The following is a 15,590-nucleotide window of genomic DNA, read 5'->3' as shown; positions in this document are numbered from 1 at the left end:
TAGTTGGAGTTCTAGGGGTCGGAGGGAGGTCCCGTCTCTGTTGAGGTAGATGGAGTACTAGCTAGGGTCGGTTAGGTCCGAGAAGCACAGGGGCGCAAAGACGTTACCACGAAGATGAACCCATTCCCATCACATCCGATCCAATTACCACCACTTCCGTTCGAGGTTTCATGAGACCAGGCAACGGTCGTGATTTGGTTATTTCGTTAACTTATACATGCCTATGATGGAATGTTTCAAGATCAGGTGCTACGCCAAAAATACTGAGGATGAGAGGCGGAGATGACGTAACAGCTAACTGAACAGGCAATGAAAGTAAAAAGTGTTGCGGTCGATGCCTCGAGAAATTCTTTAGATTCACTAGAATGGGTGGGATAAATGATTGCATCGAAATCCACCGGCCGATAACCTGGCAACAGCACGACCCTCAGAAAGTCAGAAAATTCATGACAAAGGAATGTTCATTGTGCAGCCACTCTTTATTTTCGGCTGATTCATTAACTTAAGTTGTAGGCGCACAAATTATCCGAGAGTCAGGCAGTGCCAGGTCTAGATTTGTATCGAATGTGATCTGCTGGTGACATCAAACCTCTTCTTGAGGCCCTCTGAGTGACTGGATAATGTCCATGAAAGGATGACAGAAACTCCAACCACCAACCACTTCACAGCGTCTCTTGTCATCACGCTGGTCGGCCTCTTCCGAAACACAGAACTGCACAAACAATCGCATCGCATTTATTATTGCTTAGAAAAACTGCGGCAATGTACAGAACGAGATGAAATAAATATGTGCGCAGGATCTGAGAGGGGCCGAGCGCCGGCCTGCCTAGTGGGCGACGGTGGCGCCTCTGGCGACCGAGCGCCGCACGACAGCTGGTGAAACCTTTGGTTGTTAGCTGTCTGTTCCCCGCCTGGGCACTGGCGGGCCTCTGCACACACGCACGCACACACACGTCTACGCACCGAGATCGCGACGACACTTCTAGCATATTATGTATAACAAGGTTTGTACATCCAAACAGTTGACGGCTCTGTCGGCCGCCGTTCCGCGCGCGCGCTGAGACTCGACCGCGTCCGGCGCGCGCCGCCGCACGCTCACAGGCACATACACAAACACACACCACTCGGCAGGTCAACGAGCGCGCGCACCGCCACATAGTCTGCGCCGCGTCGGTGCACCACGATAATATTTCAATATCACATGAAACGCGCCGGCGCCGAGGCCGGTCGGCCGTCTGTCCGTCCGTCCCGGGCCACTGTCCACGCGCGCCGCCGTCACCCATCACTGAGCGCCGTCCCCACGACTGGGCGGCCCGTGCCCCGCCCGGCCCGGCCGGGGCAGGCCGCCTACATACTAGGCGGCGTGTCGTACGGCATGATGTTGTCGATGGCGGCGATGCGCTGCGGCGCGGGCGCGGGGGGCGGCGGCGGCGGCGGCGCGCCGGGCCGCATCACGTCGTGGACGCCGGATACGTGCGGCCGCGGCCCTGGCTCCGGGGTGTAGGTGAACGTCAGACCCGTGGCGTAGATGACGCCGTCGTTCCGCACCAGACACACCGGTACCTGGGGAGCGGGACAGACAGCTGCGGTCAGGTACAGTTCAGGCACCGGTCAGGCACCAGCCTGACGCTGGCGATTTCACAGGCAAACATAGCAGCTGGTAATGGTACGGTTTCAATGTCTGTCTAACTGAATCAACAAGAGTAGAAATCAGATTTTACCCAAAACAATATTCGTCATTGTCAATGAAATATTAAAGTACAATGAGCCCATGTACCATGTAACTACAACGCCATGAGCCTATCTATCAACTCATTTCATCTTCCACGAGTCTTACTGAACGAGAAATGAAAGCGATAGAGAACTAACAAACCCTAGCGCCGTCGACCCCACCCGTCCGGTCTCCCTCTCGGCACTCACGTTGGTCGGTTGCCGCACCCACTGCCAGTTGCCTCTGAACGCTGAGATGTCGGGTACCACACACAGCATAGACTCTCCACAGCGGAACATGGTCTCGGCCTCGACCTCTCCGAACCACACCTTCAGCTTGGGGCCGAAGTTCTCTCCGGCCAGCTCGAGCATCGCCACGTCGCCGCCGCCATTCAGCTGAGGGGCAGAGGCCGGAGGTCAGAGAGATGATCAGAGGGAGGGTGTGGAGGGGCACGTTGTTGTTGGGAACTGCGTGATACCAGTTCCCGACGCAGTATGGATATTCGTCTGGATTGAACTAGATGCAAGTAACTTCACTTACAAGACCGAACCACGAATTACCATAAACAAAAGCGGTAGAACTTTGACCCGCAGTGAAAGAGCCTGAAAACTGCTATAATCGAACCCATACTAAGTGAGTGGCGGCGGTCGTGTTCCGGTCGTGTGTTGACACTCACGTGTAGGCTGTGGACGATGGGCACGGGCGTCACGGGCGTCCGCACGGGGCCCATGCCCTCGTAGAAGGTGTACTCGGCCCGGTCCGTCGAGATGATGGTCCAGCACGCGCCGTCGTTGATCATCTCCTTGTTCATTTCCTTGGGACACGGCGTCGCCTGCGGGGGCGAGAATGACGTCAGAGGGCTAAAACTGAGTGCCTCCTACATGCTATGCCTCCGTGTCCTGAGGGAGATGAGAGGAATCTATCGATACTTGCCCCGCATTATCTCTGTCAAACAATTCGTTACGTTAAACTAGCACGTAACTTCCACAAGGATCGTTAATTCGTGAGCTGACGTCACTATATAATATCTGAAGCCTGAACATCCCACGGGCGCCGTCCTCACCTGGAACTGAATGATGCGCTCCTGGCTGAGGCACAGGTACATCCGCTCTGTGTCCTTCATGTAGAAGGCCACCTTGTGCAGCTGCGAGATGGGATCGTCGGCGTCCAGCAGGGCCATCTGCTTGTCCACCTTCCTGATGACGAGTCGCGGCAGCGCCATGCCGGTGACGGAGCAGACCAGCTTCACCGTGCTGCCGTAGTGGATGTAGCCGTCGCGGACGGTGAACTCCTCAGACTCCGACTCCGACTCGTCCACTGCGCAGAGAGGAGGAAATGGGCGGTCAGGGATGGAGCGAGTACGGAGAATATGAAGCCGCTGCCGCCGAAGTACGGCAACAAGATGATACAGGCACATAATAACTCCGACAGCCTGGAGGCTTGACAGAATCCAACCTTTCACTCATCATGCGGACTGGTGTTTTCGAGTTTTTTTTTCCTGTCTCGAGGCCCATTAACAAAACTTGAAAATGTGCAACCCATGAGCGTCTCATCGACATTAATAGCACACTCCCGTTTCAAATGCAAACCACGACCCACAGGCCCGCTAGACACCGGCCCTCGGCGGCCCCATCCCCTGTCCGACTGATGTCAGAGTGAACTCGTCACTTACGCAGGTGGATGGTGAAGGCGCCCCACTGCGTGGACGACGCGTGGAAGTTGCCGTTCTCCACGTGGAGGTAGCGCGTGCTGACCGTCTGCGAGCGCAGCCGGTTGAACAGCGCTACCTTGGTGCCGCTGGCGATACACACTGGCGAGAAAGAAAGGAGAACGGGGTTAGAGCACAGCTCAACGGTACATACTGGCGAGAGAGAAAGGCGGGGTTAGGACACAGCTCAACGTGAAACGAACAGCGAACGAAGAGACGGAGAAAAGGCACGTAGTAACGGCTTAAGTACCTAATGTTTTTTATGCAAATCATGGGAAAAAATGCCGACAGTAAAACGGCGATCGCACTAAGCATGCAGAATGTATCTCTACTTACGGTCCGCGTTTTTCAGCGACTGCTTCTTCTTGCTGGGCTTGGATATGACCTTGATGCGCTTGCTGTGGAACACGCCGATGTCCATGCCGTTTCCGTAGAACATCTTGGTGCTGAGCATGAAGTGTTTCCGCTTGTCCGAGTCGGAGATGAACAGGGTTTTGGCCGCGCAGTAGTGCTGTGAATGGTCGCACACGTCAGTAAGGTCAGACAAGTGCAGCTTTGTCCGCATACACAACACTTCAGGCCGTAACAGTCTTACGCTAATTGACAGGAAGACATTAATGAACAACGAAAACAGGCATTAAGCCGAAACCTACGCTGCACAGCCAATTACTGAGGAAGTCATTTCCGACAGCAGAACCACACTAGCCCGCAAAACGGCACCTTGGGTAAACATTTCCGCTGCATAATAGTCCATCATTAGCTAAAGGATGATTCACACTGCCACATCGTCACCCCTATCAACCCCGCTTCCTCCGCACCACACTACACGTACCTTTCCATTGAGGTCGAGCTGCTGCATGTCCTGGTCTGAGTTCCCGATGCCAATGAAGGCGCACAGCTGCGCGCCCTGCTCCGACTCTCCTTCCTTCAGCATCTGTTCCCGTTTGCGCCGCCAGCCGTCGCCGTATAAATAGATACAGGGCGGTGGGCAGAAGAAGCGTTTCTCGTTTCCGTACGACTTTTGCGCCACCTTGGCGTGCAGGATGACGATCACCTGGTCACCGTGCTCCTCCAGGTAGCGCTTCATGGCGTCCCGCGTCAGACGCTGGTCCTTCATACTGCCCAGAGGAGGAGACGGGGAGGTTAGGTTCATTCCCAGTGACAAGAACAGGGAGACCGCATCCTCTACCATGTAAGTTCTAGCATGTTCTAAGATAGCAGAATGAGGTGTGATTTTCGCTATGGAACGGCTGTGCCGCTTCGCTAGAAGTATACTGATATTTACTAATGCAACAGAAAATAAGCATAACACTGCTTAGCCCAGAGCACGTTAAAACTTATGTCCTAACCGTCAGGGACGTCTAGTACTTCAAAATTGTCATCCACTTCACCCAGCCACTCAACAACCGCCATTATCGCGCTGAGCTGACTGGGGCCGGCTCTGCGGCACGTGCCAGTAAGCCGGCCCTCCACCGACCCGCCGCCGGCGGTACGGGCCGCCGAGAGGACGTCCGAGCCGCGCAGAACCGGTCCCAACGGCGGCGGTGGCACCGGCCGAGCATGCAAAATGGCGCCGACAGCGCGCGCGTGGGCCCGTAATTGGTCGGTGGTGAAAGCATCCATCATTTTCCGAGCCGGCGCCCGCACGTCGACTTCGATACCAGCTCGAAAAGGAGCGAGAAACGCGGACATAAGAACCGGCCCGGGCAGCCGCCGGCCGAGCCCGGCCCGCCTACAGCAGCGTCACAGCCGTGTATCAACACGGCTCATTAACCGGCTCGCTAATTGTACAGGCCACTTTGGTCGACGTCCAACGAGCCGGTAATTTACAGTCATGTGTGCGGATCGCCCACAGCGCCGCAGCCTGTGCATGTTCCCGTCGGTGGGCCGGCTAATTCGCGGAGCGGCGCGGTCAGCCTGATGACACTGTGCATTAACCATACGATCGGCGCCAATTACCCCATCCTCAGCGGGCGCGGCCGGCGGCCGGCGGCCGGCGTCAACAATTCATGACGCCCGAGCAGCGGCGTGCGTGACGGGCCGGCGGCCGTGACGGGGACCGAGCGGCGACTCCGGTGGTCGGTAAACGGCGGGGGAAGAAATGTAGCGGGCGGGAGGGGTGCCAAGAAGCTACCTACACTCCTAAATTTTTATTAACACACAAGAACTTGCATTCTGGGATGTCACAATATCGTAATCAGGAATGATATGTAGCATGAAAAGGGTAAGAGCGAAAGGTTTAGGAAACAGTATGTAGGTATATGAGAAATCATTGAGATGACTGTGCATCTTAACCGAACAAGCGCACACATTTCCATGCTACCGCAAATAGAGTTGCATAAAGCACCTGCTGCGTTGAATGCAACACACCCATACAATAAACGACCCTCCGCTCGCTCGCGGTCAGAAGTGGGTACTCACGCCATCGGATAGGGCACTGGCGGGCTCGGTGTGGGCAGCGGACTGGGCGGTGCCTGCATGCTCGACAGGGTGTTGACGGATAGCGGCCCCGAGCCGGGCACACCCATCAAATGGGTGCCGGCGGCGGCGGCGGCGGCTGCGGCGGCAGCGAGCTGCGCCGGGTGCCCGCCCGGGTGGTGCGGGTGGTGTGGGTGGTGCGGCGACGGGTGCAGACCGAGCTCCGAGCCGAGCTTGTCGGGTGGCGTCAGAGAGCCGGGCAGCAGCGGGCCGCCGCTCAGATCTGTAACAGGGGGAGGGGAGGACCGTCAGCACCGGCCGGCGGCGCACAGCGGAGTGACGGCAGCTCTAGGACGGTACAGCGTGTTACGCTGACATACAAGTCAAGTTCAGTCTCACGTTGCCCCATGCCATATGAGATCGAACAGCCACAAGCAACATATTGAAGTATCGAAACATTTTTTAGGTTACTTTTCCTTAGCGAAATGCGCAAAGTTTTCACTAGTTGAAGAACAGGCGTGCTTGATTAGAGGTAATCGCTTAAAAATACCATTACGATCGAGATGCAATAGGGTTAATAACACCACCGGCAGCCCAAAGCAGCAGCAAGGTATCGAAGCCGTATCATCAGGCACATCCTTCCCCGCCAGCCACCAGCACTGAAGACACCAACAATTACGGTCCAACATGCTTTCGAGAACAGTCTCGGCCAGCCTTTGCACCCCTAGGGTGCAAGCTGACATGGGATGCAAAGCGACCGCTCGAAATCATGCATGAAGCCGAAACATCCGCAGAATCAACAGACACCAAGCCCCGGTCCATGGCCGCCGCCGACCCGCCACCATCGACTACCACAGAGACCCAGTGCTAACACAGATAAATAGGCGCTCACATCTGTTGTACGCGCCGTTGTATTTGACATCGTGGTTGGCCCAATCTGCGGAAGAGAGAGACAGAATACCTGTGATAGACGTCGGCACTGGGCGACACACGGGCAGGGCAAACGGCATTATCCCCCAGGACTGCTGGCATTGGATACACTGGGAAACGGGGGGCGGGATGCCTGCAAGCCACGGGAGGGTGTTAGTATGGGAGGGTGGGCGTATCAGTATGTGCAGCCAAGCAGCCCCTGCGCTGCCAGCGATGAAGAAAATCGAGAGCTGTACAAACTCCGCAGGGCAGGACAGAACAAGCACAAGAACAGCATGACCAATAAGCCCAAAAAGGCTACAAGTTGCAAAAAGACGCAAATACGTGAGACTGACAAAGATAATCCCGTATCTCGATACTTCAGCCGCGACAAAGGCACATGATGCGCACCACAGAACACTGCGGAACAAGTATGGAGCCCCAGCTGACCGGCTCTTTCACTCAGTCATCCGCCGGTCCAGCCGAGCGGCTGAGTCCGTTCGGCGGCCTCTCTGACCGCCGGCCGGGGATCGGCGACTTGTCGGCCCGCCGGCTCTCTCGCGGCGCGGCCGTGCCCGTCCGACGGGGCCGCCGCGGGCCGTCAGCTGCGGCGTTCACACCGGTCCGACGCCGAATCAATAGTTCTCTCTCTCTCCGGCTGTGGGCCGGACGGGCCGGCGGATCGGACGGGGCGCCGCAGCCACCGCTGGCTCATCTCGAGACTCACGCCCACAAACAGACACCGTAGGACGGTCACCATGGCTCAGCACGGGTCACCGCGTGCACGGGAACACGGGTGACACGTGCCGCGACATGAGCCGCACGTGTCGCCACCCGGCTCGGTAATCTGCTGCACGTGCCAACGCGGCGAAGACACGTGCACAGCTGGTGTCACCGACGCGTGGGCGGACACCACAGAATCGCGCTGCAAATGCCACCAGAGGATTTAACTCGAATAACGTCTGGAGGAGTCCAAGAATATCCAAGACCGCAAAAGTTGCACATACGAGTAAGCTATTGAATAAGTTTGATGCATCTCATCCAGAAAATCGCAGATAGTACCGATTTGTAGCTTTTCCAATTTCATTCGTTAGTAGACGTTCTTGTTGCACCACTTTTCACCAAGATCATTACATCTTTCGCGTTAAATCATTCACTGTTCATTCGATAACAATTTACCATACCAGTATAACGCCTTTTGGGGCGACTAACGGAGCGAGCGAGAGGGTGGGCCTTGCACGTGCGAAATTGCGAGGGGGTACCTCCAACTGACTTGTGCACGGCACCCTACTAACCGGTCTCTAGCGACGTGCCAAATTTGGGCACAATCGGCTCAGTCGTTCTCGAGATCTGGAAGCGGCACCCTGCACGTGCGCACGTGCAAAATGGGTCCCAACTGACTTGTGCACGGCACCCTACTAACCGGTCCCTAACTGTGTACCAAATTTGAGCGCAATCGCTCGAGCCGTTCTCGAGATCTGGAAACGACCCCTGCACGTGCGCACGTGCAGCAGCACCCCAACTCTGGCACATGGACATGCAGTGCCTAGTGGGTGCCTACTAGTGGTGTCAATTACGGAAAATCGGAATACCGATACCAAACCAAATACCAACCAAAACCGTGGAGAAATACCGAAACCAAACCAATTTGGGAATATGACGGAAATACCAACTTTTTACCGATTTCCTAACCTCTTATACATTAGTGAGGGTTCATGATACCAACAAAATACCAAGCACATTACGACTGAAATACCAAATACCAAGTTGGTATCGGTTTGGTATCGGTATACCAAAAAGTTGGTATCCGATTGACATCTCTAGTGCCTACCTACATGCCAACTTTCAGCGCAATCGGCCAAGTAGTTACCGAGATATTGCAACAATTACAAAACGGATACCTTTTCGTTTTGCACGTGGCACGTGCATAAGGGGTCACCCATATGCATCGGGAATAGTCCAATACTTGGTAGAAGGAATGAAGCTACCCTACAAAAATTACCGCATGTAAATCGGTCAAGTGGTTGCTGAGATATAAGCGTCGCAGAATCGTGACCACGGCCGGCCGGCCGGCCGGCCGGCCGCTCATACTCAGAAATTTCCGTTATTCTACGTACCAGTATAACGCCTTTTGGGGCGACTAACGGAGCGAGCGAGAGGGTGGGCCTTGCACGTGCGAAATTGCGAGGGAGTACCTCCAGCTGACTTGTGCACGGCACCCTACTAACTGGTCTCTAGCGATGTGCCAAATTTGGGCACAATCGGCCCAGCCGTTCTCGAGATCTGGAAGCGGCACCCTGCACGTGCGCACGTGCAAAATGGGTCCCAACTGACTTGTGCACGGCACCCTACTAACTGCTCCGTACCGTGTACCAAATTTGAGCGCAATCGGTCCAGCCGTTCTCGAGATCTGGAAACGACCCCTGCACGTGCGCACGTGCAGCAGCACCCCAACTCTGGCACATGGATATGCATTGCCTAGTGGGTGCCTACCTACATGCCAACTCTCAGCGCAATCGGCCCAGTAGTTACCGAGATATTGCAACAATTACAAAAGTGACACCTCTTGGTTTTGCACGTGGCACGTGCATAAGGGGTCACCCACATGCATCGGGAATAGTGCAATACTTGGTAGAAGGAATGAAGCTACCCTACAAAAATTACCGCGTGTAAATCGGTCAAGTGGTTGCTGAGATATAAGCCTCGCAAAAGCGTGACCACGGCCGGCCGGCCGGCCGCTCATACTCAGAAATTTCCGTTAATCTAAGGAAAGACTACGCTCGCTTCGCTCGCTCCGTAATTAATGTAGAAGTTGAGTTGAGACGTTTATGATTCGGCATGGTTGAATTCGGCAGCAATTCGACATGGCTGATTCGGCAGCCGTGATAAAAATCAACGCTTCCATTAGAGAAAGTCCTATCTTTTACGTTTTCCTTTGTAACAATTTTTCAACTGCAGACAACTGCAGGCTGCAAACATTGCAAGGTAGCCACGACTCTTTAGTGCCCTGGTAGCCACTTCCCGGAGAGGCCAGCTCCTGTGTTTCGCAGGAGGCGGTGCGCCAGCAGATACGTTAATCGGCCGACACGGGCTCGGTTCTCACGCTCGCGAACCCCGGCCACTGGCCGAGCTGCACGGCCGCTGAAAACAGACACCTGTCCTGCAATGTCGGCCAAGGGGATTACACACACGGCAGCAGCTGCTGATCATGTGCCCAGTGGGAAACGCCTCCATAAAACATTACAGTGGGAAAACAGGATTATGCAGTATGCACCTGACTTCATGAATAACTAGCCATGCAATAGCATTTACGATTTCACCGATCTAATGTTTAGAAGGAAAAGTGTGAGCAAGTTTGATTTTTTTTTTTGCCGACAAACCATAAGCAGCAACAAAATTGTTCGACACACTTGACCGAAATCATCCAACAGTGCGAAACAGACTATTGACAAGTTGGCCGCTTACCTGTCTATTACACCTCTCACGAAGCCAGATGTTGAGACGAAATTACTACTGTCGGTGAGACTATACCGGCGCCTAAACGACGAACTAATGTACACCGCCCGTTAGGGATCGGCTACCAGTTGTGAAAAATGAGCTGTTAATGACTCCAGCGGGCCGCGGACTCGGGTCCTAATCATCGTCATGAGTTATGGGAACGGAACGGAAGCTAGCCTACTGGCATTCCCAGCAATTAGCTCCGTCTTGCAACAGTCTCAAACCACGAGAATCTATTAACTACTACGCTAAATCAGTGAGAATGGATGGGTCAAACGGAACGAAATACGGTGAATCTCCTCCGTGGGTTCTCCTTGGTCGGCGGACTCGCAGTCTAGCCACAAGTGCCGGTCTTCCAGTCCCACCAGCATGTGTCAGACTCACCAACTGGTCTGCCAGTGCCTCCTGCCGGTCTCCACCCCTCCCCAGTCCCCACTCACCCGCCTGGCTGCCGGCTGGGCCGTAGTGCGCCGCCGGCACCGGGTAGAACGGCGACTCCCAGTAGGCGGCGCCCGGACCGTACTCGGCGCCGCCGGCCCCGGGACGCTCCATCGCGCGGCGGGCACGGGTCGTCAGCGGCGCGCGGCCCGAGCCAGGGCGCGTCCCGCCACCAACACCATCCCGAGAGCACGCACTAGAGCGCCGGTCAGCTCTGCGACTCGACTGGCTGCCATCGCTAGCGGTGGCGGCGGTCCGGCCGGCCGACCGACCGCCCCATCCAGCGCCATCTATTTGCCATGCCATTAATTACAGCGGGCACCTGGCGTTTTCCCACGCCGTCCCACGTCGGTGGTGACGACGGCGCCGACGCGGCCGCAGCGCCGATGACCGTCGCTGTAAGTGGTTCGGCAATGATTTTCGATGGCGGCCGCTGTGCTGGACGTCACGCCGAGCGGAGCCGTGACGCGGCGGCGGCCTCGTCACAATCCGTCACGGGTCACCACGGGTCAGCGGACAGTCACGGAGACGGGCAGCGTCTCTCGGCCGGCGGTGCCCGCGGCGGCGGCCGCCGAGGTCGGCAGAGCGAGGGGTGTGGCCAGCGCGGTCGGCGCCGCTCGCCGGCCAATGGCGGCCGGCCGCCGGCTGAGGGCGGACCACCGAGACGATCATTACAGCGCCGACCGGAGGCACGCGCCGACACCGCCGCCGCCCACCGGCTCCGTAGACACGGAGAGAAATGACTGCCAAATCGGCGCCGAACCGAAATCGCTGCCCAACTGACCGCGCCGCCACTGAGAGCCCTGGGAACTCGCAGACGTGCCAGAGTGGGAGACAGTGAAAATAAAGCTCCATCGTTAACTGAGCATTGGCTGGATTTTAACTCGTAGATATAAAGAAACGAATGTTGAAGACTTTAAGATTCATTTCTCATATATTATTAAAATAGAATGCTTGATCTTTTCACCCAACACTCTGGTATATCAAGCAGGTATCTTGCTGGCTAATCGAGCCAAACCAAAACCACCACCACAACGACAATTGACCTAAAGTCAGGTCATCAACTTTCAAATCACCCAGCTGCTTCCGACACACCGCATCATTCAGCGCCGGTCGCTGGCGAATATCTGCACTCGGACCAAGGGCTGGATGGCGAATAGTTTGTGGTCAGTGGTTGCCGATTGGTCGGTGGTAGACGACCATTGGTTGGTTGGCAGTCAGTGGTCGTCGGTCGGCTCGCAGCGGTAAGTCAGCCGGCGGCGCCCGTCACCGTTCCCGGCCGGTCAGGAGCTGCCGGGCCCGACTGGCCGTGGGACTGCCGGCGCCGCGCCCCGGGGCGGCCGCAGAGCGCCGTACCGTCACCGCCGGCCGGCCGGCGATTACACCTCGTTACAGCGCCGGGCGCCACTAAAAACGGCCGGCCCACGGGATAGCGCACTCGGAAGTGGTCACTACCCCGGGGCGCCGGCACAGCTCCGGTCCGAGACAGACTTTCCCAGCGCGTGGCGCGTGCGGTAGCCCTGCGTGCCGCCCAGTCTTCTGACGCGGGCACTGACGCAGCCAGCGACGACAATCTTCTGTCAACAGAGCCGCGCGGCCGCGGCGAGCTGACCAAACACACAGCCGAGACTGAGAGTGGGGGTGAGCGGGATCGGTAGCCACCGCTCTCAGGTAGCCACGAGTAAACAGAGGAGCCGTGGGAGGGAGATCCATTCCCGACACCATATAGGACGGGACGGGACAAGTTTGACGTGGTGACAGGCAGGGCTGGATAAGCCCAGGTGTTGGCAAGAGTCAACCTCGTACCGCCCGCGTGATGTGGAGTAAGCTTCCAAAGGCGACAGAGTGCGCCTATTGCGAGGGAGTGAGGCGAACACACTTTCCAACTTGAACCGGTACGAACCGACGGGGCCGACTGGTCTAACGACGCACACGGAGCTGGTAAAAGTTGGCCGGCCGCGGGGAGCGCGCACCGGCGCTGCCGGCTTCCGGCGATCGGTCAGCCAAGTTGGACGGCGGCCGGCCGGCGGGCGGGAGTGAATGGTGTAACCTCCGCGGCGGGCTGACGGCGGCGGCTCAGATGGGGAGATAGGAGAGACGGCCGCCCCCGACATCCGGTCCCAGAAGGTGAGAACCGACAGACGAGCCGGAGAAGACAAATGATGCCGATAGGAGATCGATAAACCCGGGCCGGAGATCACGGCAAGGGCGCCACGGTTTCGGATTAATCCGCAACGCAAAGAAATGAAAATAATCATAGACTTGGCTTGATACGTAAAGGACGGCGACTAGCGCTAATATTAGGCCGGAGCGGTTCAGATACCCCGATTTTCCTGACCAGCTCTCCGCGAGATCCAGCCGTCCCCTCCCCGACCCCCGTGCCGCCTCCCGAGCATGTCAGTGCGGCCTGTTAGCGGGACACTGATCGGTCTCGGCCGGCCGGCCTTCCGTGGAGGCTCCACCTCGCTCCGTCGCCCGCCGACCGATGGGTGTGAGCCGGTGCCGTGGAGCGGCTCCGCAGGGCGGGGCGCGCCTGTTACACGGCACTCGGACGCGCCCGGCCGCACCTTCACACCAGCCTCATCACCACGACGCGAGCAACGCGGCTTGGTGGGAAAGACGAGCGAAAGCACCGCGCGATATGGGCTCCAGCTCGCGTGAGATGCTGCCGTTGGGAGAGTATGCCGTGGCGGTCGGCAACCGAGGCAGGGGAAACCTGGTCACTGGACATGCCCCAGGGAGTGCGGCTCTGTACACGGAAGTAGGGACTGGGGGCGCCCACACTCTTGACACAGACACAGGACACTGAGCGGCTCTGCTGCGGCGATCCGAGTACTCACCGTCCTGGATGTTGAGACTGAGTCCGGTGGGCTTATACGGGTCGCGCCGGTAGTCGAGGTCGGGTCGCGGCGAGCTCAGGTCCACGGGGTGGTTGTCGGGGTAGCCGGGCGGCAGGTGGGAGCCCGGGGTGGGCGGCGGCGGCGCGAGGCCCGCGCCCAGCTCCGTCAGAATACCGTCCGTCTGCCGGAGAGCGCGGTATGGTCAGTTTGAGCGACGGCATACAGCATGGGAACACTGCGGTAAAATACTGGGATACCGTCATCTTATACTGGGTTTGAAGGACAGGCTACACTTTTCTATACGAATTTCACAGGTGTAGTTGGTCTAAATGTGATGGGTTTCGCTATTTTCTGCTCAGAGGACAGTTGTGATAACAAGTGAGTAAAACTAAGCACTAGATTACGGGCACAATAACTGCATTCAGAACAGAAAATCGGAGCATACGTTGTTCAAACAGAACTCGCGTTTCGGCTGGATCGGGGCCGTTATCATCCCACAGAAGCCTGACTCCTGTACCGTTATTCATCAGACAGTGGGCGTCACAGGCCAGCGCGAGGCGGAGCGCGTGTCAACACCGACCGACCCAGGCGGACACACAGCACCAGAGATAGAGCCGGCCGCACACAGGGACCCACTCTGAGGAGGCCTGATAGGCCGGCTACCGAGCTGACGGGCAAACAGCGGCCCAGATAAGCCGCCGTCTCCCGGCCGGACAGTAGCCGCCGTGTCACGGCGTGCTAGTATTCGTACTGGACAGAGAAACCGAGACATCGCGGGAGATAGCACGGTGGCTGACTCGGCGCGGACTAACGAACGGTATCGAGTCAGCCTGACACCGCACGGGACTGTTAGCAGTGATATCCTACTGAAAAAAAACACCCGGCGGCTCATGCTCAGTCGTCCGCTCTCCACCTGAGCGGCTGCTCGCTCCGCCACTCACCTGCGGGTAGTAGTTGTTGTTGGTGTGCGTCTGCTGCTGTTGCTGCTGCTGCTGCTGTTGTTGCTGGTCCTGATGCTGCTGTGCCAGGGACGTCGGTGTGCTGTAGCCGGCGTCCGGCGTCTGCGGCGGCCACACCTCAGCAGGACGCTCGTCGTACTGGCCGTAACTGTACGCGCCCTGCAATAAACAGAGGGGGAGACGGTCAGAGCGGGCGTGATCGCTCCCCGCCGGCCGCAGCCGACCGTGAGCGAGGGGAGCGGGTGCACCGGCGCAGCTGGGCACGTGCCCCGGCGGCGGTGAATGAGGCACCTGCTCCAGACAGGGGGGATGGGAGCTTTGCATATTGCTATCGTGATTAACAAACAATAATGTCGCAAAGTTAGCGAGAACAAGTTATGATGATGACTTTCGGGAACGAATTAAAACACACTGCAGTTTTCCCTGTGCGAGGTCGTAGTCTGTTCGCGTCTCCTCTCTTGTCTCCGTCCTACCCTCGTCTCGTGTCTCCCCGTGTCAGCTCCGTCACAGCCGGAGACAATCAGCCGTCCCGCCGAGTGTCAGCCGCGCAGCGTTCGCCGCATTCTTACCGCGCTGCGACCATTGTGGCGCGCGGGACAGCGCCGCCGGCCATTAAAATGCACTCAATGCTGAGCGGTTGTGAATGCGCGTCGAGCCGTCGATGCTTATTACCGACGGACAAAGGCGGCTGTAGCCGCCTCGGCGTCAGGAGGAGACAGCGCCCGGTCCCGGGTCCGGCACAGGGCGCCGTGACACGTCAATGTGGCGCACAGGTGACGACAGAATGGCGCACCGTGACAGCCGCCGAGCCAAGAGGCCGCCGCGCGACCAATTAACGCCACCCAGCCAGTGGCAATATGCGCCCGCTGACGCCAGTAATGGGGCAGAGGACAGGCTCTCAGATGGGTGGTCCTATATGCGGACAAAAGATCGGCAAAAACCTTGATGTGCAGTAAACAGACACTAACACGACTGTCCTTTCTCGGTCGAAGTAATTCGTGTGGTTCGGCGGTGAGTGTCAATGAAGCTAATTACACATCATGCACAGGAAGCGACTATACATAATGGGAAACCAATTAGAGAAACTAGAAGAATAATTGTTCATTTGT

General features: G+C 57.3%; 1 protein-coding gene across 3 annotated transcripts; it reads right to left on the bottom strand.

Moving 5' to 3' along the window:
• Positions 1-713: 713 nt before the first annotated feature.
• On the bottom strand, positions 714-14,647 carry LOC122371988 (recombining binding protein suppressor of hairless-like). Of its 3 annotated transcripts, XM_043348806.1 has the most exons (11): positions 14,464-14,647; positions 13,523-13,703; positions 6,730-6,774; positions 5,841-6,120; positions 4,252-4,537; positions 3,756-3,930; positions 3,384-3,521; positions 2,775-3,028; positions 2,388-2,543; positions 1,921-2,106; positions 714-1,563 (listed from the first exon to the last, which is right to left on the bottom strand). In XM_043348806.1, exons 4-11 carry the CDS (start codon positions 5,945-5,947, stop codon positions 1,348-1,350), a joined length of 1,518 nt encoding a protein of 505 aa, XP_043204741.1. In that variant the 5' UTR covers positions 5,948-6,120; positions 6,730-6,774; positions 13,523-13,703; positions 14,464-14,647; the 3' UTR covers positions 714-1,347. The 3 variants fall into 3 exon arrangements, with proteins under 3 accessions (XP_043204741.1, XP_043204742.1, XP_043204740.1); XM_043348807.1 differs by lacking the exon at positions 6,730-6,774 and having other exon boundaries at positions 14,464-14,640; XM_043348805.1 differs by lacking the exons at positions 13,523-13,703; positions 14,464-14,647 and adding an exon at positions 10,685-11,226.
• Between the last annotated feature and the right edge of the window lie 943 nt (positions 14,648-15,590).

The sequence above is a fragment of the Amphibalanus amphitrite genome, unplaced genomic scaffold (assembly GCF_019059575.1).
Source record: "Amphibalanus amphitrite isolate SeventyFive unplaced genomic scaffold, NRLGWU_Aamphi_draft 001304F_arrow, whole genome shotgun sequence".
Classification (NCBI taxonomy): domain Eukaryota; kingdom Metazoa; phylum Arthropoda; class Thecostraca; order Balanomorpha; family Balanidae; genus Amphibalanus; species Amphibalanus amphitrite.
Note: the sequence above shows the minus strand (reverse complement) of the source record. Positions and strands in the feature narration are given on the sequence as shown.